Genomic DNA, 27,950 nt, shown 5'->3' with positions numbered 1-27,950 from the left:
TTTGAGCTATATGAATACAGCTTCTTTAGTAACACAACACAATTATAACATCCATTTACAGAATGCTGCTAGGTAGTGGTTACATCTTTCATAAACACCTTATAATTACAGTTCTGCTGTAGCTAGCTATTTAGTAGCTATAGTTCTTAAAAGTACGTAGCTACATACACTTAAAATTCATTATTAAAACTATATGCAGCTATAACTTTATATTTTACAACAATTAAATAATATATAATATATCTTCTATATACACTGCATATATTGGAATGATTAAAAATAAAGAAGGGCGACCTCTCTACATTTACAACCATTATTCATTGCTCGGAGGGGTTTTACCTGCAGAAATCACAAAGAACAACAAAAAAAAGCATTATCTTCAGTAGTATGCGCATTATACAAGAACAAGTTTTTAGCTGATAGTGAGTGGGCCCCATTAGTGATACAAAACTATTTCTATTTAATAGCTTTCACCATGAAATAAGTAAACAGTATACATATAACTATTAACATGAAAGATACACAAATGCACATCTATAATTTTACGTTTTATGTTTATCATGTATAGCAGCAGTACTGCATGGATTGACATGTGCTCATAAGCTATTACATAATAGCATTAAAACATAGACAGAGTGTATTTTATATTTTCTACACGTTAGGATGGCTTTAGTATAAAGGCTGTTTATTTGTCCAACAAGTTCTATTTAATAAGGAACAGTACATGAATGAGTCATAATAACATTAAAGCAGTTTGTAGTAAGGTCAACTGGTTTCCATTCACATGGCTTAGAAACCATAACTAAGTGTCCCTTCTCTGTGTTCCTTCTCTTTTGCAATTTTCACTACATTATACTTTACTCCTTTGATGTCATCATGTTATTAGTTAATAAAATAATTCAACTGATACACAAGCTGCCATCGGATAGTAGCCATCACACAGTAGGTTGTAGATGTGTGTATGCACATATCATCAAATCAAAGCAAATTAAAAAGTGATAAGAAATCAGGTGCTAGGTTGATCACATGCATGGACCCAGCTGTATATATTAATCAATCATGAGTCGTGTAGACACATGGGACAAATCACATGATGTCTGAAGCTCTACAGCAATTGGCACTTACCATCACCTACAACATTAGTTAAGCTATTGGATACTCCACCAGAGTGACACGTAAAGTGCAAAGTGACACGTAAAGTGGTCACATATTTTAGGAAGAAATGTTATAAATTCATGAGTGGCTTGCAACTGGTCAGTCTAATACTCTGGTAATTTGATGATGTTGTCAAAACCCTGATTCATTGGTTTCACCACTTTTACACTACAATATAAATGAATCCTTGTAAACAGTCTGGCAGCACATGAAATGCATAATACAACGTCAAGCCTTAGGAAAGCTGCTGTTATATATAATGAATCACTACACAACTGGAAATCCCATATATACATTAAGACTAAAAACAAACACACCATCGTAAATATGAAGAAGGCTAACTTTCTAGATTCCCACAACAGAAAAATGTGGAGAGAACAAAGTACACTGGCCAACTATTTGCAGACAAAGGAAAAAACAAAGTCTAAAATACAGCTGCCTGGAATACTTCCATGTTTGTAAGGATTCATTATGGTATTTGGTTTCCCTCTGGCTCAAGAACGAATATATCTTGTTCAAAACAAAGTATCTAACTCCAACAAAACACTTTACACACCTATCTCCATTGCATTGGATTGCTCAGGGCGTGAACTGTCCACCTGATTCAGTGAAAATGTCAAATAAATAGGCTGTAAACGAGAACACATGCCTTAAATCAACAATTAAACACCACAGATAAAACGTAATTACAATCAGAGCTATCTGTGATTGATACTTGAAGGGTATCAGGATAAGTGATTTAAAAACTAATTCACACTGTCTACATTAAAGCTAATGACTAACAAATTACCATCAACGAGCTAAAGTGTTAAATGTGAATGTTCTACTCCAAACTGTACTCAACCACTACAAAAATCACTGAGGCTTCAAGCAGACTTCACATAATGAGAAAACAGACTAGAAACCTTGCAAGGATCAAGACAACACAAAGCAAGTATTTAAATCAGGACTACATGGATTGGAAATGAGGTGTTATTCCTCAAGGGATCACCATTTCAATTCATGACACATGATATAGCTATTAGAAAGAATTCACACCATTTTGCTGCGGTAAAGCGTAAACATATCCCAGACTATATGCGTAATGGACTACACTGTTTGTGTCAGTGACCCCAGCAAATATTTCAAATGGTTTCAGCACTTGTAAACAAAAACAGTACACGATACAAGGTATTCTCCACGTACCTTATGATCCCCAACGCAAACATCTTTTCCCATCATAGAATAGCTCACATCAGTGGGGTTCTAAGCAAACACAAACATAACGCACATACAATACCACAATCATGGTGCATACTATAAAAAAAAAAACAAGCACACTTATAAATCAAAGGAAAGATGCGATAATAGTGTCTATCTGTTACACACCAGGTGCTACTTTGTGGTGGTAATTGTTCTGCGCCACCAAACACAGCAATTAAAGAATCCCATAAAAATCTGACATGTTTAATTCACCCACAAGGGCAGATATGGCATTAAAAAGTGAGTCTTAATCAGCTTAATTAAGCAAGCACTTTGATAAAGACCTCATTTACCAGCCACAATTATTACCACTGTCCACTACTTCCTATCATTAGCATAGCATGTTCCCACCCTAGCCTGTACCACAATGGGCAACCAACTCACTGTGAATCTATTCAAACCACTCATGACTTCTGGTAGGAAAATGGTCTATCAGTTCTGCAACTGAGTTCCCTTAATGACAGTGAATTTTGCTATTGCTACTATGAATTAGCTAATTTTATGAGCAGTGAATTTGCTATTTTACAACACAATGGGATAATTATATCACTGAATTATATACAATTGACCATTCTTTACAGATACCCTTGAATTGTGAACAGGTCTCAAATCAATTTTATGTTAAGGACACCTTTTTATAAAGGACCAAAATATAAATAGCTAGTAGTGACTATTTCAGAGTCCCATTGGTAATGCTGACCTTCTCGATTAATCTGGCAGCTGCGTCATTCATCAATATCCGATCACACCAAGCAGGACATCTAAATATAGATGGACACATCACAAGTCTAAGTTTTAAAGTAATTTACTAAATATATACACTTTAAAAATGACAACATGAGGAGCTTTCCTTTCATGAAGTATACTATGTGACACAAAATTTGAAAACAAATATATTGTTGAAATAAATGCAGAGCTTGTCTATGTCTTGGAAGTATATAGCTTCCTGAGAACCTACCCATCTTCACTGTACTGTATACATCAACACGATACATATCAGGAGTATGACATGCTTCTAATTGTGTATGCACATGTGTGCACGTGTGTGTGTGTGTGTGCGTGCGTGTGTGTGTGTGTGTGTGTGTGTGTGTGTGTGTGTGTGTGTGTGTGGGTGCGTGTGTGCATGCATGTGTGTAACTATATGTGTACAGACTACATACACACATGACAATTGGATATTTAGAGTCCACATAGCTGGCTAATCATGTTAACTAAACTATTACAAAAGTTTACTCAAACTATGAATAAGACAAGTTGATGAGATACTTTACATAACATGCTATATAATAAGTAATCCAAAAATACCTTCTCCCTAGAGAGAACTAGGGTTGGTTCTTAAACCTGACCACTGTTGAGCTAAAAATGCTGTTTATAAAGACCACTAATTCCATAGGTGCCCATTCCTGCCTTCTTGGCATAGCTAATACGTCATAATTAGAATCATATTTATAAAAGATGCCATACAAACCAAGCATTATTCCCTCAACAAGAGACTGCGCAGTATGCAGTAATGATGATATTCAAGACAAGTAGGAAACAAAAAAGGTTCAAGTTTGCTTTTGCAAAGCACAACGTATTCTAGAATGTTAGGAATGGCTGAGGAACAACGTCACTACATCCCGTAGATGTTTACAACATCCGTTACCAGTCATACCAAGAAAATATCCCGTTACTAAATACCTAAAGTTTCAAAATATCAATTACAAATGCCATTATTTGAGAACAACAATATGATATATTACCGTTTAGGTAGATATAAGCATCCTTCTCCAATCTCCTCACTGAATGGATAGCTAACACACACAGACACACAATGATGTTTTATTATATTCATCATATAGCATATTATAAAGTGTTTAGGAAGGTAAATGGAATGTTATAGTGACAGAAAACCCACACCATAGCACATGAATATCAAATAGATTTGTCAACTATGTTTATTATTAAGGAAAGCCAACAGATATTATAAAACTTCATTGTACATTTTATTTGCCTATACCACCTATCAACCTTACAGCCCTATTCATAAACTAATAAAGAGTTGCTAAATGAAACACATTCAACCAGTCTTGCTATATAATAACTGGTAATGAAGATCACTTTACAACAAAACCATAGTACTGAATTGAAGGAGCGTATATGCCACCTGACTGAATTCCCTCCATCGCAAACTTCACAGCCTACCACAAATGTGTTGGAGTGTTTCCACAACATAAAATGGGAAGGCCAGCTAGCCTGTGCTCTGGGAGGGAACTAGACCATGGGAAGGTAAACTCAATTTTGGTTAATCTGTTGCACAAATACTTTTACCACAGTGGGTACATGGAACAGACCTCGGTTGGAAGCTGACTGGAAGTTCTTTGAGGTGTTGAAACTGCTTCAGCTCATTGTCGAATGGAAACAACTATATGATAGCATTTAACAAAAAATAATAATAACAGACAGAAACACAAAAACTGAACATATGGTGTTGAACATTACTGGTGTGTGCCTTACAGCACTTGTGGGCTTCAAAAAGGATGATGGTTGCAACCAAAAATGTGTAGGAGGGAGCCAGCTACAGTAAGGCTCACACACAACATGTGATATGATCTCCCTGCAACCTTAGGAGACAGACAATGTGCAGCTCTCGCCTCAAGAGACAGGCAGACAGGTCTGGCCAGCTCAGCCCTGTGTTGTGGTCAGAGTATAAAGATTACACAATTTCAGGTAGTAATTACTCCAAGTTGACAAAGACAGTCCACTAAGCTAATAATAACCTCGTACAAAAGGCAGGTCACCCTACTAGGCTAGCGACAAAAAGCCACAGCAAGATTCGTAAAAATATATATAGAAAGGACAGGAAAATGAGAAACCTTAATAACAGCAAAAAACAACAATAGCTACACACACACAAAACCAAAGTCTAGCCTGTAGATGTCATAATAGAATTTGTCTGAACTGCAAAACAAAATGAGGCACTTGACATAGCACCACTCAACTATTTACCAGAGGGAGTCAACAGTTAAAATAAAGTAGGATGTGGAGGTCATTATAAAATTAAAAGGCAGAATCTCCCTCAGACCCCCTCACACCCCTCCAACAATACCAGACGACACATCCACCTGTATACTAACTAGTGACAATGGGCCAGTGAATACTGTAATAGAAGCCATACCAGTTTAGAGAAGTTGATGAGATCTTTAATGATAACCATTTAGGCCACTTGTACATCATTACATGCAACACTTTGTAAAATTAATAGGCAACTATAAACCGTGTCATTAGCATAAAAACAGTTCTGATCAAATCTGTATCATATATTGCAAGAGCTATAAGCTCTGCTTAAAGTGTTCAAGGAACAACCACATAATGATACACTATAGTTGTAAATTGAGCAAATACTGTGTTAATAGACTCACTACTGTAGTATTACCATTTAAATGCAACATGTTACATAGCTAGTTAGTGTACTTTAAGTACTTGAGAAATGACAAAAAAAATTCAAGATTGTAGGCTACGAAACTTAATTTACACAAGAACTGCAAAAATAGCACTTCAATGCTATAAATTGGCATGCCTTAAGCACTTTAAGAAGTGACAAAAAGGGTTCTCAGAAAACAAAGACTAGCATACTAAATTAGTCCCTGGAACTGGCTGTGAATCATGGGAGGGAGACACTCATTGTCACCATGGCATTAAGTACTTGCATGAGTTCTCAGTTTTTACAGGTCTAATTGTTAGTTCAGTAGAGTGTCATGATATCAGCCACATAAAAGGAAACTGTCCGCATAGCTCACTGCAACACTGTCAGCTCTTAACTAACTGCCCACTCTTAGCTACATGTTGGGACAGCAAAGAAAGTTCCCTTACAATGCTCGAAAACAAAGTGGTAATTCAGTGTACAAACACCACGCACATTATTGTACACTGACAGGGAAGGACTTATGGTTAGCTGTAAAATTAATTAGTGCACCATCTATCTCATTTACTCTGCCACATAGTCAACCACAATAATGGAAAAGTGTTAATATTTTGTAGTTGTTTGTAAGCATTGTACCACTATTAGTAAGTGACGATTACTTACAAGAGACAAGATTATGAGTTCATATTCTAATAGGCGACTTATAAAAGGTAGCTACTATTACACTACCCTATACGGGAAGCTGGCTTGAGCTACTGTTACACTTGTATCCTACAGAGAGACCAGTCGGGAGTTTGGCGAGTCTCAACTCCAAGCATGAACTACATACTATTACACTTAGAACTACTATTTACAATGTATCTATAGATAGAACTGTTAGAACTATCATATCTCTACTGAAAACACGGCAGAACCACTTGTCACTTGTAGTTGGAAGCTTCATACAGTATTCATGTTAACGATCAACAAGGAAGTGGAAGTTACCATAACTACCATAATATAAGCTGGCACCTTGGTTAATAGTAATATTCAAATGTGTGCAGTCAATCCAATACTATCTCACTAACATCACTGTAACCTAGCAATAATTTCTGTGTACTACATTCCAAATAAGGTATATGGTCTCATGACGGCTAAAAGTGTTCTTGGTTGCACTGAGCATGCAGTGTGGTCACTTGGGTATTGTAAGGAGTAACACCACAAGACAACAGAATAAATTAGGGAGTAGGATGAGCTGCAGTTGGCTTCTTGACTCCCTCTCACACCCACCACTACTCTGGACATTATTTTATGCCAAGTTCAGGGATAGTGTTCCTGAGTATCCAGCGCAAAAAAAAAACTACTAGTGATGCCGCCATAGCCACAACAAAATCACTGGAGTGTACACAATCAATTGTTATGCTTTGCAGAAAATTATAGGGATTTCACTAATACAAGTTGCATACATTATGACATATGATTTAGGGTGATAACTGTCTATGACATAAAACGTAAAATTTCTTTATATACCATAACAAGATCTTTTGCTTACTTCCACATAGTTTCTAGTGAAAGGAGAATCACAGGAAATGAAGAACCCCTTCTTTTCAATTGTCAGAACGTCCTAGTGACAAGAGGATGAGACCAACTATTACACATGAGGGGTACTTGTACCTCGGACGAGTTCCTGTACACAATTCGTGAGTACTCTCCGCTGTCTGACCTTATGTGCTGCGAGCAGTGCCCATCAGTAAGATGCTGTGTATGTGTGTATTGGAGAATGACAAATGAATTTTGTTAAACATTTTTTTCATAACTTAATTTAAACAATTAAACTGTTGCTGGTATACAGAAAGTACTCTTGCACAACCAGACCCTACTCTGTGCATGATGCTAATCAGTTAGTGCCTCCAATGAGAGGCACTTGTCACAGGAGCTTGTAATCTAGTGAGCCCTAGCAGCGAGACTATTATATCGAAAGTATGACTTTACTTTCATTTTAAAACTGAAATATTTTTCTGTGACCAAACACAAACTTCAAAGACAATATGGAAACAAGGAAGTCACTTATGGCTCATCACCTGACCCTTAACAGCTGTCACTAACAAAACTGGCCAGTGGTCAACCACTGAAGAGCGCACCTTGCCATCCCATTTGTTAAAGTGGTTGCGCTATTCTCATGACAAAACCTTAGGGTCAGTTCAAAGCCTTCAGCTGCCATATACATGGTTATGCCTATCTAGAAACAATGGAATACCTGTACACTGCTCAGGTACTAGGGCTCCAACACTAGGACGCTGTACGTGTGGGAACTGTCCTCACCCATTATGTGGGACATGGACACAGACACGCTACATACACACTCACATTGTGTACATGTATGGGTGCACTGCACACCTACACTACAATACAACACACATATACACGTATACACACACACACACAAACACAAACACACACAACACACCTTGATCACAGCTTGTAGATCCAATCTAAAGTTGAAGTCACCATAGAGAAACAAGGCTTCGTCACCTTTGACCAAATCCTTCAACCTAGCAAACATCATCATGAACATATCATTAGAGTGAACTACTAGATTAGCATCTATATCAAATCAATTACTGGTTGCTGCTACTGATGACAACATTGAAGCTAATAAAATCAGATCCACAAGAATGCGTTAAAAGTGAACTGTCATTTGACAGATTGTATGCCTTGTTTACAAGCTTCAAAAGGGGAACCACTATTCAGATTAACAAAAACAGACAAGAGGTAAACTAAACAAAATTGTTATAGTAGCAAAGTTGGCCTTTACAATCAGGTGCATAGCAGATAGACCACTTCTTATTTCGAACATTAGACTTTATTATCTTATTCATCTTGGGTTGTACTGGTCATCCTTTAGTTCTACCAGTGAATAGAAACATATCATGTACCAGTCTCTGTAAGCTGATATGAACAAGTGGTACAGCAGAAAATTATCTAGAATGCTATGAACAAAACTACACAAGCGAACCTTGCAGTAAGTATGACATGTCAAAAGTTTAAATACACAGGCAAGGTACACACATTGTTCACAAGGTAATAATAGCTCAGTGTGTATTAGCTCAGTGTGTATCACTAAATATATAGGCTTCATTGAATGTGTAGATAAGTATGGAAAATTTGTTAAGAGTTGGTGGTCTATATTATATCCAATGACAGATAATGTGTTTGCAATAGTAAGACAAATCATTCTCAGCTAGGCTCAAGTTTTTATGTGATGTATTCTGTAGAGTTCTTTCAGCTGTCTCACTATGTAAGTTAAGCAATGTCCATTATGCGTGACAACACTAAATCATTGGTAAACAAGTTCTAATTTTATGTGTGGGATTTGAGGTCCAATTAGTTCATAAAATGTTGCTTACTCTGAAAATAGATGCACACTACCCATTTTACCATGGTAACTATTACCAGCTCCATTCGTGTGTGCTATGGTCATGTGTTGAATGATGACGGCAGTGTTCACTTTGTGCCATTAAGTCTGTGATACAAGACAGGGTCTCTTGTCGGAGCAAAGCCAACTTGAAGACTCAAGAGAAATTGAGTGCTAGCAAAAAGAGGACAATCTCAATTTTGCATTACGTTTAAAACTTTTCCACTACAGGCCTGCAAATGGAGTTGCAGACCCTGTGTAGTGACTTGATCTTCAGTCAGTTTGCAAACTAGGCAAGTTTCTAACCCTAAAAATGGCAAGCCTTACCACAGTACTTTACTTCTAACACTTTGACGTCCACCTGGTACCAAAGTGTCCTGGTTCAGCTGTTAATATTCACTGTGTGGCCACATACCGTCAGTTACAGGGTGAAGTACAGTTGGTAAAATAAAACACATCAGGCATGAAACAGGACACCTCATCATATGATGGTGCCAATAGTGTGGTACTGATAGTAAAGTTATTATTACTATAAGAGATTAGTTGCACTAGTGTCTACCTGGTAAATAAACCACAAGAGATTAACATGGTTTCCTTTTTGCAAATTTTCTCACTCTGAAATTGTTTGTAACCAACCATCTGTTCCACCATGCACACCACAAATATTTTGTTTAACAGTTTCTGTTCTGTTGGGACTACCAAACCTAACACTTACATATAATTTTATGTTTGCTTTTATTCGGAAACAAATTTTAGCCTGAATACCTTGAGATCAACCAATAGTGTTCAGATTATAAAGGTACCCTGGCCCTAAGGGATACTTTAACTAAGTATTAAGTTTATGTATGCAGGTCCTCTTTGCACAAATTTACAAAGCAGAGTATTTGGATAAAATACTACTTGGTAATTACCTGTTCAGCACGTGGCTCAGAGCAGTCTTCCTGTAAGACGAATACTCTGACGGAGACTGGAGATGTTATTTAAGATAATAACATAAGATAATACTAATACTTACCTTCTCCATTGCCACAAAGTTGCTCTCATCATGAAACAAGTGGATGTTAACAAAATGCATTATGCTGCGTAAAATTAACAACCATTAATAAAATTTAGACAAATGACAAAAAGTACACAAAGGAATCTCTCCTAAACAACTTAAGGACACAATAACTAAAAAGTTCATAACAAGGGCAAAGATTCGGTCCCAGCTCCATACATTAATACCTAAAGAGGGTAACTTCTTTAATGTAGCAAAAAAATTTGTTTGGTCCTAAAATGTCTTTATAGAAATAGTTTACAAATGCTAATCAACAGTCACAACTGAGAGTATTCTGATTTGGTACTAATTTGCTTTGGGTTTCAATGGACATAAATAAATATTACAGACTGTGAAGGATGAGGTATCTATATAAGGCATTCATCCTTGACGTAGCAGGGTTTAATGAGTGAGCTTTGAAAATTAACACTGCAAAAATTTTATAGTTTTCCATATTTTTGTGTGTATATCCATGTAAGAATACAATAGTGTGTATGAATTTTGTAATATACAGGTATATCCATAGATACACAGGTGACATGTAGTACACAAATTGTGGGAAAACAGTCACAGTTGTTGGTGACAAGTTTGAAAGTAAACCTTGGCTTCCCTATGAAATAATCAGTGCAGTGGTTGAAACAATCAGACAAAAATGCTAGAACATAATGTCTGAACAAACTTGACCAGGAGTTTGCAAAATTTGTTTAGAAACTGATTTTATTAAAAATCTTGAGACACTGCCAACTCACGGATTATGTCTGGGTAAATACTTTATGATAGAGTATTACATCCAACCAAAATGAAACATGCTTGGACAAACATCAAGATGTCTGTCCGTTACCTCAAGGACCGGTAAAGATAGCAAATGTACCAGATATAGTAACAAAATACTCCTACAGACTTACAAATTACAATACACACACACGCACACTATACACACACAAATGAGAGTAGTTTATACCGTAGTTGCAATGATTAAAGAACAATTGTGATACAATAACCATGATTATTATATTTCTTCTGCTGCTGCTGGACTGTGGCACAGCATTAAATCAACAAACAATTTATGACATCACAGTATGACATCATGGTAGTTACAACAGTACCAAGTAGCTACATTAATACATTTTACTTCATATGACATGACAGTATCAAAAGGGACCTGTCCTATAGTCAAATTACTAACAAACAGATCATGCATGCATGATAAAAAAATTATTACAGTTTTCAATTTCATTTTCAGATGTAAGCCAGCTAATTAGCATATAAACAGGGATGTAGCTTATTTAAACACAGGATATACAACTAGCTCCACATCACTGAACATTCATAAAACAGCATGTATTACATGATCACATTTCGAACATTTTATAAAACTGATGACATTACATCCACATGTTAAAAACATAATGTCATTTTAAAAGCTTTTTAAACAGTGCATAAACTCAATTGTTCACAATATGAACCATCTTATAGATAACACAATGCCTCACTTAGTGAACACTTTTAATAAGACTGCTTTATAGAAAGGCTTTGCTAGACATGCTAGATAATGTTTCCTGCTTACTTTTTGCCAATCCTCCACTTTGTTGCTAAGAATCCTTTCCTGGACCACTTCACCTAAAATGGTTTATCATATTCTAATATAACAGTCACAATATTACATCATGCACTCTAGTCTGGACACTAGTATGGTTTGAGCCAAAATGGCGAGTGATGGTTTTCAAATGAGCATGATCTAAGTACAATAGAACTTCTCAATAACAGATGTGTTGGAACTCAGGACTGTATCTAAATTATATCAAGTTTATTGAGGCTGTTGTCTTTCAGCAGCAAAACCATATGGCAAGAACAAAACTTTCTGTCCCTATCGAGTCCTTACTTCTTAGACTCTTGTTTAAAATTAAACATTTTGGTGACTACCACTTTAATAACCCCCCCCTTGCTATAGTGACCATGTCAAGTAGGTCCCAAAAGTAGTTATGGTATGCTTTATGGCCTCAATAATTTTATACCCATAGAATGGTTCTATTTTTTACTATTACAGAATACCTAGAAATTTACTTCTGAAATTCACAATGACTAACTACATTATAATACTAATAAAGCGACGGATAACTTATTCATTGTTACATTCAAATTAGATATTGCAGACATTATAATGCAACACTCAAGTGGTGATTCTTGTCAAAACTGCCACCGTGTAAAGTAATGGCCATCAGTTAGGCCACTTGACTACACACACTGATGTGGCTTAGCATATTCATGAAGTGAGACACCAGCTGTACCACAGATGAGATTGTAACATACCAGTTATGAAAACAGATATCACAACATAGAAAAGTGTTGCCACCACACTGTGTGCCATTAAAAGCTACTATTATATCACTGAGCATATAGGAGGATTAAAGGAACGCAATACCAGCTAGTTATGTCACTAGTACGATGTAGGAGAAAAGATGCATATGCAAGCAGTGAGGGACAATTTCAGGAAAATAGAATCACAGCAGCTTTATAACCTCGTAATTGTATTATGATGTGCTATAAAGTTACGCCACGTTTAATGGTACTTTTTTAGCAAATTCCCCAGAAAACGTAAGCCAATTGATAGTTTAGAATCGGGCTGAAATAATCATAGAAGCTTATCATTAGATTACTCCATCTAATTGAGAATACACACAAATATTAGACTGTGTTTTCTGCTTCACATTCTGTATGGCCTGTACAGTGGACCTGGATGCAAGGACATCTATCCTGGTCGAAAATCTTAGTTTGTACACCCCTTAACTAGGGACGCCTCTTTACAAAAAAGGACAAAAATAAATACTTTTGCTGGGTCTGGTAACATCAATGAAGCACACACACAATCAATGAAAATCTCCACTCTAAATTGCAAAATCACAAATCAAGCTCTATCATCAAATAAATTTCTCATACTGTTCTTCATTTGTAGCAGAAAACGAAGAGGTACACATTCAGATGCGAACTACGTTTTATTATTATTATTAGAGCTTCAGCACTGAAAGTCTGATAGCACTTGTGCTGCAGCCTTTGAATAATATGTCTGACGCCATTGTATCTTTTGATGCAGTATGCATAAGTTCACCAGTTAGAATTTAAATTATGTTACAAAGTCATTAAATAAACAAAAGAATTTTAAAATCAAGTAGGAATCACTGAAATAAAAAGCAATGAAACAAGAGAGATCAGCAGCTTCTATTTAGAAGATTTGTACATGGACTACCATCCACAAGTACGCTGTCCCACTAGGGACCTAGGGCTAACCAGTGAGAGCCTTGACGCTAAAACTGGATGTAGACCAGACTTACCCAGTCATCAAATGAAGAATCCATACCAAGGCAATTATCCTTTCGTATTTATACTTTACCTTACAAGCACATATAAATTTTAAAAATGCAAAATAAAATAATGTGACATTATATACTTGTGAACTGTCAAATTTGTAATATTACAGTGTGACAGTGGAATTATGAAGCTACCATGTTTATGGAGGGATATAGATGGGAGCAGTTGTTTTGTAAACAAGAAGTAAACAAGATGTATAAAATTTTCTTCGATACGCCATAGCAATGAAGAATGATGACCACTGGCCATCTTCCAATGAAATTATCTCAGTACAGCAGGAAGGTGAAATCACAGCTACAGTAACAGGACATTGATGATAGTTTAGTGCAAGGAAGGCATAAAATAAGAGATCCTCAAGATGAAGAAAATATACTACCACAAGATACAGTTACACTGGTTAATAAAGTACCATTATACACTGGTAACTACTGTAGATAAAGTGTGTACAAACGTCAGCATTCATATATGATTCTGTTGTCACTGTACCAGTGAAATTATTTAGTTAACATACCAAACAGGTATGATATACAGCATACTATATTACTAGTGACTCTCCTGAACTTAATATTACAATAGGATGTGTGTTGGTAGATCACCTTCATCCCTTCATCTGTCAGTGAAAGCTATAGCCAGCAACGCTACCGAAATTCTCGTCTTTGTCCATTTCCAAGTAATCATCACCATGCAAGGGAAGCTTGACATCATCTATATACCAAGGGTATCAGCCTGGATATCCAATCCCAGCCACACACTTCATTCTTGCAGTGGAAATATCAACAATGGTATCCTCACCATTGATAAACGACTCCTTTGATGTATTTCATAAAAGTGACTTGCTACTTTGTTGATGGATATATCCACCTGCTGGAGTTGTCCAGTGTATGCCGCAAAGAATAAACACAGAACAAATTCTCCTCTAGTTTGCTTGTGACATTTTTGGTTAATAGACCTCTAAAATAAATGACCACTGGTACTCATCATCCAATCCTAACATTTCTTATGTGAGCTCCACAAATGGAACTATCACATTCCTTACATACTCCAGTATGGTATCCTTATTTGTGGGTATGGAATATAAGCTAGTCTTCAGGGAGCTGGTATATCTTTTAGTTTGTGCATCCATAAAGTAGCTGCATAGGTAGCACCTCTCCAACTTCATGTATACTACAATGCTATGAGCATAGGAAAGGCAAACTATTTATTGCTATCAGAGAATTTATACATTTTGCTTTATTAGCATTTCCGAAGCACAAAAACTACCATTATTCTGCAGTGATCTTCCTTTTGGCTTGATGGCCAGCTATACACCCATCATCTCATTTATCTCTGCTGTCTCCAACAATTTGGCAAGAAAAGACTGTTTCATCTGTACTAGCTCCTCATCTGGTGGGTTGTTACACTCTCCTCTTTTTGTGAAATTCATCCTAACAAGGACTACACAGTTAATGTTGCATATACAGTGCAAGCCATGTTCAATCCATAGCTTATGCTATACCTCTGGCCACAGCAATAGCTATAATAGTGTTAATGGGGGCATACATAATCCCTCAACATTGTTTGTACTAAATCATCAGTTACTTCCCATGAAGATGTAGTCTGCCTTTTTCTTCACTGGTAGTTCTGAGATGGTCATACACCATCATTCTTATTTTCTCTCTTCTCGTATCCCTTCTCCAAATATGCTTTCTTTAAACATCTAGCAGTACCTTAAAATTGAAAGTCCAAACATTTTTGCTAATCTTCCTGCTACTTCTGTACTTCTGTAGCACCCACTCTGCATGCTTTGTTGATTTCAGCTCTTTTCTTTGCACCCTTGGTATCTCTTTCTGATGTATATCACTACCAGTGGCTCAATCACTGGTCTGGTCAGCACAGTTAACAGTTATATACCTTCTGCACTTCACAATTAGCAAACAGAATAGTAGCAGTAGGAATCAATGTTCCTCGAGGGTTCAGGGGTAGTCTATCCTTAGTTTGTCGTATGTAATAGTCAAAATCAGTGAAGTGTCTGCTCGTGCTTAGCCACAAGAAATATCATGCAGCTAACAAATTCATACATTATACAAAAATAATGCAAATTGTAATAATTATTGTGAAGTCCGCTAAACGATCATAGTCTCATGATAAAAACCGCTATATGGTATACAGATTATTTGAAGCATCTATGCTACCATAAAAGGAAGTAGATAGCTATACTTATAATGATCAGTTTAGGTACAAAAAACCAAGCACCATCATCACATTACTTAATCAGATAAAATGTTGCAGTATTCCAATAGAACAGTCGCTACATACCATCAAAAAGTATACAAACTAGCGAAATTAAAATCATTAGAAGTGATAAAACACACCATTTGCTAAGCTCAAATCTGCATTAAAATGTAATTAAAAGGTCATCAAACTATTTCTCACAGAGCTATAAAGCTACACAACAAGTGACATCATCATTGTTTTATTCCTTGTTTCCCATCACCACACGTCGGGCTTAAGGGTACATTGCTCTTGCACCTTAAAGATCGTAGTACTCTAACAAAGCAGACATATACTCTAATCAGAAATTTTGACGAATTTGACAGTTCGCTTGCAGTTTGTCAACATTTTCCTCTTAACACTTTTGGTTTCCTGCAACACAAGTATTGTCAAAATTATTCAGTTGTCCAATTCGTCGTAGTTTTCTCATGTCCAAATTTGTGCTGTATGGTACTAAGCCAATGATCAGCTCACACCCAAATCTGTTTTTACTACACCCAAGGATGGGAAACAACCAAATACAATCATGTAATTATGATGTTGGTCTCCCACGCAATCAAATTACCTGTGTAACACTGATATAGTACACACAGACTCATGCATGCACCACACATGATCTCTTGTAATCGACACCTTTAGGTAATGATTGTTGTTGTAAGGTTACATGTACTTGGAGAGAGATCAGTAGTGAGATATACGAACACGAGTGGCAGCGTCTGCCGTCTTACACTGGTGTAGTCGGCACAGAACCTTCACTGAGTTTCGAGCTGAATGCTCCGTCTTCGCAGTTGACCTAGCTGAGTCAGTCTGAATTACCCATTGGAGTCACCCTGCTGATTAGAACCTGAAGAGAAAAATCTGTGGTACCGTGGAAAAACTGTTAACGGTACCCGAGGAGGTGGCCAATTGTCTCAGTGATTTTGTCTTTCTCTGATTTCTTGCCAGGTTGATCCACGTTGTGGCGCACATGAGGATGGCTCGTGACGATATTGGCCCAGTTCTGCTCCCGGAGAAGTTTGATGGCAACCAGAGTTTTGACGACTGGGTGAGTCATTTTGAGTGCATATCGAAGATTAATGGATGGAATGACGATGAGAAAGCATTATGGCTAAAAGTTCATATGACCGGGAAGGCTTACGTGGCTTACAATCGCTTCAGTCACGAGACCCAGGATTCTTTTACTTTAATGCGGGCAGCATTGCGAGATAGGTTTGAACCACCATGCAAGAAAGAACTTTATAAGATAGAATGGTACAATCGGACAAAACGTGTAGAAGATTGGGCCGATTTTGGAGATGATGTATGCGCGCTAGTAGATAAGGCATTCCCCGAGCTTTGTAGTGAGGCCAAGGAAGAATTAGCGTTATTTCGCTTCTTGACACAGCTCAAACCACTGCAGATATCACTTGCTGTGCGACAGCGTCGGCCTAAAAGTGTGAGGGAAGCGGTACACGCGACCCTCGAGTTTGAATCATATGCCAAAGTAGCCCATTCCGCTGATGTGTGTCGCGAGGTGCCTCCGACCCGAGCTGCTAGCAATGAGCAGTCCATCCACCAATTGCAGTGTTTAACAGAGGCTTTACAACAACTTCATAGCAGACTGGTTGCCCTAGAAGTAGTAAGCCCCACTGAGTTACATGAACCACACACCAAAAGTGAACATAATAAAAGTGAACAAGTCAGGCAACAGCAATCACACAAGCAGGGCAGACATAAGCCTAGGACTCACACTGTTATATGTAGAAAGTGCAAACAACCTGGTCACTTTGCTAGAGGGTGTGCTGGGTTACAAATTAGCAGTCATAATCATGAACAATCACCGCTGGCCATTAATACTGTCACTAGTTTTTACCTCAGTGGTACAATATCTGGCTTTTCTGTGTCATTTCTAGTAGACACTGGGGGCAGGGGTATCACTAATCAATGGGAAGGTATGGGATAAATTTAAGCAAGGTGACATTAAAGTTGAGGCTACCAAATATCACAATATAGTTGGAGTTGATGGTCACCCTATTAATGTGCGGGGATCAGCTACTGTCTCGGTGAATATTTCCAATAGGACTTACCACCAAAAATTCATCATTGCTGACAACATCACAGCTGAAGGTATATTGGGAATGGACTTCATGGAAGCCAACAAATGTGTGCTGGATATATCTAAGAGGCAACTTATTGTGGAGTAATTAGAACCCCTTGCCCTGGTACCATCCAATCTGTCAGACAGCAGTACTGTTAGCCATGTCACCATGAGTAGGACAATCACCATTCCAGGTGCTAGTGAGATAGAAATAATGGCTAAACTACCAGTAAGGGGTGGGCCATGGCTCATTGAGGGAAGACATTTAGATAAGGTGCTGATAGCTAGAGCAGTTGTAACTCCAGCAGAAAATGGTATACCAATAAGAATTGCCAACACAAGCATAATGCCAGTAAGTTTATACCAGGGGACAAGAGTGGCTACAGCAGAATTGATCACAGAGACCAGTATCAATGCAGTTACAGAGTCACTATCAGAAGAAGGTCACAGTTTGGGTCATGAGTGTATGGAAGTACCTCTACATACACCTCTAGCTGCAGATTTGACAGAGGACCAAAGAGAGCAATTCTTAGCAGTACTCTCTTATTATTCTGACATCCTTGCCAAAAACGATGATGATTTGGGACGCACCAATGTCTTGAAGCACAGGATTGAAACTGGTGTGGCTAAACCTATTCGCCAGCAAGCTAGGCGTGTTCCCTTACCCCACCGTGAAAAAGTGCAAGAATTGTTGCAAGACATGCTTCGAAGGAACATTATTTCACCATCTAAGAGTCCATGGGCATCCCCCATAGTACTAGTGAAGAAGAAAGATGGGACTACACGATTCTGCATGGATTATCGGAAGGTCAATGAAGTTACTCGGAAGGATGCTTATCCAATCCCAAGAGTTGACGATACCCTGGACACTTTGGCAGGTTCATCTATATAGACAAGACAGCTAGTCCACTGTAAACCAGCAAGAACTGAATTCATTAATCGTTGGAAGGTGGCTGGGGCATTACATAATCCAAACGGCATGACGTTGAACTCATATAAACCCTCTGAAGTGCAGAATGCAGTCCTGTCACGGTTTTCCCCAGCCACCTCCGCTTGCCAATACCCACTCTTGAGGTCAAGCGTTGTGAACCAAGTTGACATTATTGTAGTGGGCAATTCCTTTGATCAGCATTTATCAAATTTGCAGCAAGTATTAGAACGACTCAAGCAGGCAGGTCTAAAAGTTCACCCAAGTAAATGCCAATTCCTCCAATGGGAAGTCACATTCCTTGGCCATGTTATCTCCCCAAATGGAATTGCCCCTGACCCTGTGAAGACATGTAAAGTGGAGCAATGGCCAACACCATCATCCAGAGTGGAGGTACAACAGTTCCTAGGTTTGGCTAATTATTATCGAAGATTCGTAAAGGACTTTGCTTCGCATGCCAAACCTCTGCACCAACTCACAGAGAAAAGATCCACATTTAAATGGACTACTGATTGTCAAGCGGCCTTTGATCACCTCAAACAGTGTCTCACCTCAGCCCCCACCTTGATGATGCCAAACTGGTCACGACCATTTATCATTGATACAGATGCTAGTGACACCGGTATTGGAGCTGTTCTGTCACAAGTAGATGATGAAGGAGTAGAGCATGTGGTTGCGTATGCTAGTAGGATACTGACTAAATCCGAGAGAAATTACTGCGTAACCAGAAAGGAACTGCTTGCCGTAGTCTCATTTCTTCAGCATTTCCGCCAGTACTTACTCGGGCGAGAATTCACAGTACGCACAGACCATGGTGCCCTTACCTGGCTTCAACAATTTAGGAATCCAGAAGGTCAGCTAGCACGATGGCTGGAGAAGCTGCAGGAATTTCAATTCTCCATTGTACATTGCCCTGGCAGAAAACACATGAATGCAGATGCCCTATCAAGATTACCATGCCAACAGTGTGGCAGAGTGTCTCACACGAGTAGCACACCAGTAGGGATGCTTACATCAAGTGATATTACATGTGGCTACTCTCCACAGCAGTTGCGTAACATGCAGTTGACAGATGAGTGTATTGGTCAGTTACTTCGAGCTAAAGAAACAAATATGCAGCCTTCTATCAACTTTGCAAAGAGCCAACCCATAGCTTTTCGTCGCCTATTACAACAGTGGGAACAACTTGTGATAGTAAGTGGAGTGTTGTACAGACAATTTATACATCCCTCCAGTGATCTGAACTACCTACAACTAATAGTTCCGGAAAGGCTGAAGGCAGAGATTTTACAAAATCTCCATGAAGGAATTGCAGGTGGGCACTTGGGCCAAGATAAAACACTTCATCGCCTTAAAGAACGGTTTTACTGGCCAGGCCACTATAATGATGTGCGAGATTGGTGTCAAACCTGTGCCACTTGCGTTTCTAGGAAGTCTCCCTCACAAACACCAAAATCACCATTAGGAACAATTTCTGCTGCTTACCCATCTCAAATAATGGCTGTTGATCTGGTGGGCCCCTTTCCTGAAAGTGATAGTGGAAACTCTTACATCATGGTTGTAGGGGATTATTTTTCCCGCTGGATGGAAGCTTTCCCCATACCTAATCAGGAGGCGTCAACCATAGCAGAAAGGCTTGTAGATGAAGTGTTCCTCAGGTTTTCTGCACCAGAGCAATTGCACTCTGATCAGGGCCGGCAATTTCTACAGATACATAAAACTAGGACCACACCATATCACCCCCAATGTGATGGCCTTGTTGAAAGATTCAATCGGACCATGTTGGCCATGTTAGCTACCTGTGCCAAAGATAACCCACTTGACTGGGAGAGACATGTGCGGAAGGTATGAATGGCATATAATACAAGTGTGCAGGTTTCCACAGGCTATACCCCTTTCTTTCTTATGTTTGGTCGACAGGCACGTATCCCAGTGGATGTTATATATGGAACCCCAAACAACACCACACAGTCACCAAATGAGTATGCAGCCACCCTTGGTAAGCAGATGAGCCAAGCATTTGCATTGGCAAGAAAACACTCTGAAGCCAAACACGTGCGACAGAAAGAAATCTATGACAGGAAAGTTCATGGGAAACCCTACCAGAAAGGGGATTACGTGTGGTTACATTCCCCAATGGGCAAGAGAGAAGCAAGTAAGAAACTTTACCATCCGTGGTCAGGCCCATACAGAGTAGTAAAGAAATTGTCAGAAGCAAATTACAGAATAGAGCAGTTGCAGGGAAGACGAACTAGGAAGATCGTTCATTTTGATCGGTTAAAACCATGCCCCAAAAATATACGCTTCAATCAAGAAGACCGGAGTCACCCCCAGGAAGTACCAGTATCTAACAGCCTTCGCAATCCAGACCTGCCAGAATCACCACCAGTTGGACAGAATCTACAAATTGTTGATGACGATGATCATGATAACAACACAGCTAGTATGACACTTGAGGACCACACAGAGGGGACAGCTACTACAGTGCCTACATCAACAAGTAGATATCCTAGGAGAGAGCATAGAGTACCCTCTCGATACAGTGACTATGTTCCAATAAGCTGTGTGGAAGACAAGACGTCTTCTTAGAGGAGGAGGGTGATGTAACACTGATATAGTACACACAGACTCATGCATGCACCACACATGATCTCTTGTAATCGACACCTTTAGGTAATGATTGTTGTTGTAAGGTTACATGTACTTGGAGAGAGATCAGTAGTGAGATATACGAACACGAGTGGCAGCGTCTGCCGTCTTACACCTGTACAATACACCTCATTCTTGTAAGGGTGCAATTTATAACTAACAACTAAGCCATCCTACTGTTCTTTGTTAAGATTATAGCTGACAAAGAGTTTTGTATCATAAATGTGTTTTAATCAGTATTTGCCAAGTAAGTATTGCCTTACTATTCTCACTGCCTCCACTTTTCACTATCATGACTACATTAAATACAAAAGCAGACAAAAAAGTTCCTATTGTGTTTGTATTTTGTTTTACAAAACAGAATGCGAATGCTCCACTAAAATAATGCCAAGGAACATGCAAATGCATTAGATGATGATTAACTGAAGTAGACGACTAACTGAAGTAGACGACTAACTGAAGTAGCCTCTTGGACATTCAAATATGCTATACATAAAAGTTCATAGTGTATGTGTGTACGGTGGCTTTCAGTCCAGCAGCAGCAGCAGCAGCAGCAGCAGCAGCAGCAGCAGCAGCAGCAGCAGCAGCAGCAGCAGCAGCAGCAGCAGCAGCAGCAGCAGCAGCAGCAGCAGCAGCAGCAGCAGCAGCAGCAGCAGCAGCAGCAGCAGCAGCAGCAGCAGCAGCAGCAGCAGCAGCAGCAGCAGCAGCAGCAGCAGCAGCAGCAGCAGCAGCAGCAGCAGCAGCAGCAGCAGCAGCAGCAGCAGCAGCAGCAGCAGCAGCAGCAGCAGCAGCAGCAGCAGCAGCAGCAGCAGCAGCAGCAGCAGCAGCAGCAGCAGCAGCAGCAGCAGCAGCAGCAGCAGCAGCAGCAGCAGCAGCAGCAGCAGCAGCAGCAGCAGCAGCAGCAGCAGCAGCAGCAGCAGCAGCAGCAGCAGCAGCAGCAGCAGCAGCAGCAGCAGCAGCAGCAGCAGCAGCAGCAGCAGCAGCAGCAGCAGCAGCAGCAGCAGCAGCAGCAGCAGCAGCAGCAGCAGCAGCAGCAGCAGCAGCAGCAGCAGCAGCAGCAGCAGCAGCAGCAGCAGCAGCAGCAGCAGCAGCAGCAGCAGCAGCAGCAGCAGCAGCATCTGTGCTTTCCTAGTTAGCCACTGAAGGCACTCTTGAAGAGTCTATTAACCATACAGTAAGATAGATAATGAAATAGCTAGCTCACCTGCTGTCACTGTTTAATCCATGGTGGCTGTTGAATATCGGCTTCAGCTTCATTGTGAGCAATTGTTTAGTCCCCCACCCTTCCATCCCACGTATAGTAAGCCCAAACACAACACGTAATATGGATCATGCAGGCGCAACGCTAGCAGAAACACAAACATTCCGCTTAATTAAAAATGCAACATTCCGCTTAACTAAAAATGCAACGCAAAACGTAACAAGTACTTTAATATAACTGTGACTACCAAGATGACTATCAATATAAACAACTCACCATATTTGTCTGTGTATTTGTCCATATTAAAGCCGGACTCAAATCTTAAATGAAGGCCAGAGGGTGCTACCTTAATACAAGGTCTTACTACAACTAAGGTAACTTGTGACTTGTCAAAAAGGATGTCAACAGCAGTTGCTATAAAGAGCAACAAGATGTTTCAGCTAGTTCGTGGACTATAAGAAAATATATAATACTATACAACTATCAACTACTCTAATACAACAGTCAGACAATTATGTAGATTTCCAAGAACAAGATGGTTAAGAATCGCTGGCAGAATGTGACACCACTTCTCCTGTTTACAAATCCACTTATCACTAGATGTATAAATATTACACCCTGGAGCTGTTAATTAAACCTTCACACATACGAAAGCAGCAACAAGTGCACCATACCCAAGGAGGAATCCAATGCACTAAATAACATGTCTACCCCCAATATTTCTCAATATTTTAATATTTACTCATGCACACATGATATCTTAATCAACCACATTTATGTTTCCTACATATTCACAGTACATTAATGTTACACTAACACAAGAGATACCTTACTGTGTATATATATATACACACAACTAGTATACCTTCACATTACACTAGTATACCTTCACATTACATAACAGACACTCTAGTATACCTCATGAGATGGCTTATAGTTGTATAGACTTATAGTTGAGATGGGACTTGTATTTATTTGAGAGGAGCTTACTCATGAGATGGACTCTTATTAAAAATGGGTACTTATATATCAGATGCACTTACATTTGAGTAGGGCTTATAGATGAGATGGTGGCTCAAAACAGGTATTGAATTTATATTTGAGAATCTATCTAATAAATACTGCTAGACATATGATGTCACAATATGATAATTGCACCGGCAGTACAGCTTAGATGGCTTCATCAAGACCATGCATGGGCTCTTTAAAACAACTGCAAGATAGCTGTTGCCTGTATGAATGCTGTGAAGCTCAAATGTCACAGATGATACCATCCACTCTATGAAATGCAGAAGGTTTAGTAAATTTCATCTTACCCCAGGAAAGAAGTCAGTAGGGAACTTCTGCTTCACAAAGGTGTGGTCAGTGTTCACAGCATCACAAGAAGTCTATGAATTAATCAAAAAATATTTATTACATCCCTTATACAGTGATGGCTACCGCCTCACCACAATTGCATCATTAAGAAGGGGTAGGAAGCGTCCCTCATTGCAGTCCCATATTTCCACTTCTGGGAGGTCCGAATGGAAGAAGTAGAGACTGCCAAGAGCCTGAATGATATTACGTTGAGGTCATGTGTGTATTGTACATGAATGAACAGACATTGAACACACACACACACACACACACACACACACACACACACACACACACACACACACACACACACACACACACACGCTACACAACCACACGTACGTACACACACATGCACGCACTACACAACCACACATGCGCACCACATGCACACAATACACAACCACACCACACGCACGTACACACACACGTACGCACTACACAACCACACATGCGTACCACATGCATGCACACACTACACAACCATACATGCGCACCACATGCACACACACACACGCACGCACACTACATACATACTTACAGTAAAATGGTCAGAAGATTTAAAGTCCTTATCCAGATATCCTCTCAAACGATTCAGAAAAGTCATACACTTCAAGGACATCAAGTGGCTACAGAGTCAATAAATGGCTTCCATTAGAGGCATGAAATTCATTCCTGTCACTAATTATACTCACAACATTAACAATACAGCTGGAGCCACCAAAGTGGACACACATGAAATCTGGATAACCACTGGACACTGTTTAGCCTGCATGTCTATTCCTTTCACCTCCAGAATACCCTAAGTGTCCTTATTTGTAAGGTGTCAATTTTTATCCGATAGATAGATTCTTGTACAGTATGCCAGTCCAGCATTTTATTAGAAGTATAGCCTAGTTTTAGACACCCCAGCGTTTAAACGAGCCAATGCCATACCTTGGGATGAATTACCTGGTGTGTATTTGAGCCCAGCAAATATATACATGGTACATAATTGGGACAGGGGACAAGTGCACCCGATTATCAAGACATCCCTATTAGAGAGGAGTAGGGGTTTAAATGCATGAATCAGGATTATGGACATACCAAGGCCATACATTTCAGGGTATTCTTTGTACAAGTTTCTAATGTAGTTCTAGTATTTCAGAAATCTTTTCACATATAAATGCTCCAGCAGTATCAATTATAGTGAAGCTCAACGGACACTAGGGAAGCCTCACACACAATGACTACCAGCATATTTATTAAGCTTTGACAGTGACTTGAAGCTGACATGGTTGCCAAGTTAAGCATTGGTGGGTTGGTTGCAAAGTTAACTCTCTTATCAGGTAGGTGATTTACAGCACGCTTTGAATTTTGCATGGTCGCATAGCAACCAGTCAGTAAATTACAAGCTGGTCATACAATTGTTGTAAAGAAATTTGCTAAACATGGGAACTCTTGAATAATCAAGTTATTAGTGCAGTATGCACTCGAAGTATGGGCCTTTTTGTACATCTTCATCATGTTTGTGCAAAATATTCTTAGCCAGGGTCCCTCCCATATGTAGCTGTATCGTCTACTCTGGACACCTTTGAGTCCTTATTAGTGAGATGTCCTGATCAGAACACCTGACTGACAAAGACACAGGACATGGTCCATTTGTATTAGTGTGCACATATTTACATCCCTAAAATCAGGACACTTCACCACCTTAATAATCAAGACACTGACCATTTGTACACACATTTAGACTCCTGAAATCAGGACACCTCACTACCAAGGTCTCAAGACACTTGTTCATAGTCCAATTTAGACACCTGAAGTCTCAGGGATCCAAATGTGCACACACTAATACAAATGGGACCATGGACAAGTGTCCTGATTATCAAAGGGACCACATTTTATACAGTAGTTACTAATATTGAGTGTCCTTTTTACGTTGATGTGGTTCGTTCATATCTCATCACATAATTTTGTTCACAAGGGTGTGATGAGAAACATAGACAGACACAACTTTCTTCAACCAGGTGCATTGCAGGACGGCAACTACACCTCGTGTTAATTTATTGTCCTCAAATAAAATAGGTATTACCAGAAACAAAACAATACATCATGCATAGACTTCCTTGTCTTTTTTACATGCACAGTAGTGAAACAAAATTAAAACTACTGTATAACACTGAGGTATAGAGTTATTCACAGAAGTACACATTAACTATGCTTGGGACTTCATTGAAAATGAGGTGGTCTTATTGATGAGGTCATGAAGTACACTTCAGGAAAACTACTTGAGATGGTCTCACTATAATGAGGTGGTCAGCAAGTATGGAGCTTCATTGTACTCAACTGCTGCTAATCACAACATTGTAGACTTAACAAAATTTCTGGGCAACTGGAACTAACAAATTAGACAAAAAAAAACTTGTCAAATAGTCAAGCATTTATCATCAATATTATCCACTATGTAGCTAAGCCAGATAAATAAACATTTACCTTTTCAAAGGTAGCAGTAAAAGTGGGTATGAAATAGTGTCAAATAGAGGTTGTTTATGATTATTATGCTCACCTGACAAAGGTATCAACTTTCGGCATGGACACTTCATAATCCTTCCCACCAACTTCTTGCAAATGCAGTGCCACTACAACAGGCTTGCGCAACTCCATTACCTGTGACAGTGACATTCGGTGGGACACACAACATAATATGCTACTAATAAAATTCTTACCTCCTCAAAGCTGTTAAACCACTGCAACTCCATGGTGTCCTACAGTGAAAAAATAACAAAATATACCAAAATTTACAAATTTGAAATGAACTTCTAAAGAATTTCTTTTAAAAACACCTATTATATTCATTGAAAAATAAACCAGGGGCTATATAATACTTCATTAGTAAAACTACTGAAACATGCATACTGCCTATCTATGGCCTGTTATCACCAGGCCATTAAGAAATATCCTTCCTTCAACACAGTTTTCTCACAAATCTCTCTTACCTTATCACTGAGACAACATTATATCAAATAAAAACAGTTCAAAATACAAAGAAGCTAATTCTATGCATAAACTGATGTACCACACTAAATCTCTAATGCTACTGAACGCCATTGCAGGTGCCAGAATGTTCAAGGGTATACGAAGGTCGACAAGGTTTGCAACACATTGCTACAAGTAACTACAACAATGGCAGGTGCTAGAATGTTCAAGGGTATACGAAGGTCGGCAGGGTTTGTAACACAGGTCGACAGGGTTTGCAACACATTGATACAAGTAAACACTACAACGGATGTACGAAGGCAGTGCTAATTGATGTGAATTTCTTAGTCATAGCAACGCCAAGCTGGTGTGAGTACCTGCAGGTGGCAAAACTCCACAGCGGCGGCTGAAAGAGAAACACAAAGGTTACACCAACACAGAAACATGACCAAAGGCAACTTCCCACTCACAAGGACATATGCACAGGTGCATACCAAGATGTGCTATTAATTAAGCAACATTAAAAAACTCCCAATAGCCAATCAAATGCAAGCAGCATAACAAATTACCCTTGCCTCAGCTTGTTTAAAGAAGTATGCAATACACTTAATTTCCAGTTAGAAAGATAATTCTACTACTGTTTCACAAGCAGCAAATGTACGCAGTAGTAGTAGTATAAGTAAGAAATTATGCCTTCCTGTGTACTAAGTAACAAAGCACAAATCATGTTCAGTGCAATTAAAGTGGTTTACCTCGTCAAACAAAGAGCCCAGGTTAGCAGTCATCACCAAAACCGTCCTGCTTCGTGTCGGATCATCCATCTTGACAATGTCGCTCAGTATCACTCCTTTCAAATGAAAATAACGCAACTCAACCACAGCGATATCCGGTTATGAAGTAAGCGCGCAAACTAAACATCACAGACTTGTAACTAG

General features: G+C 39.1%; 1 protein-coding gene across 1 annotated transcript; it reads right to left on the bottom strand.

Annotated features, from left to right (window-relative positions):
• Positions 1–27,932, bottom strand: LOC136237216 (inositol polyphosphate-5-phosphatase A-like). Its single transcript, XM_066027536.1, has 18 exons — positions 27,768–27,932; positions 26,766–26,804; positions 26,606–26,706; positions 24,599–24,686; positions 24,150–24,251; positions 24,018–24,089; positions 11,798–11,850; positions 10,210–10,273; positions 10,106–10,161; positions 8,247–8,331; positions 7,454–7,537; positions 7,332–7,403; positions 4,731–4,801; positions 4,140–4,190; positions 3,098–3,158; positions 2,341–2,400; positions 1,712–1,784; positions 1–339 (listed from the first exon to the last, which is right to left on the bottom strand). The coding sequence occupies exons 1-18, from the start codon at positions 27,834–27,836 to the stop codon at positions 314–316; spliced, it is 1,227 nt and encodes a 408-aa protein (XP_065883608.1). The 5' UTR covers positions 27,837–27,932; the 3' UTR covers positions 1–313.
• Positions 27,933–27,950: the final 18 nt, after the last annotated feature.

The sequence above is a fragment of the Dysidea avara genome, chromosome 10 (assembly GCF_963678975.1).
Source record: "Dysidea avara chromosome 10, odDysAvar1.4, whole genome shotgun sequence".
NCBI classification, from domain to species: domain Eukaryota; kingdom Metazoa; phylum Porifera; class Demospongiae; order Dictyoceratida; family Dysideidae; genus Dysidea; species Dysidea avara.
Note: the sequence above shows the minus strand (reverse complement) of the source record. Positions and strands in the feature narration are given on the sequence as shown.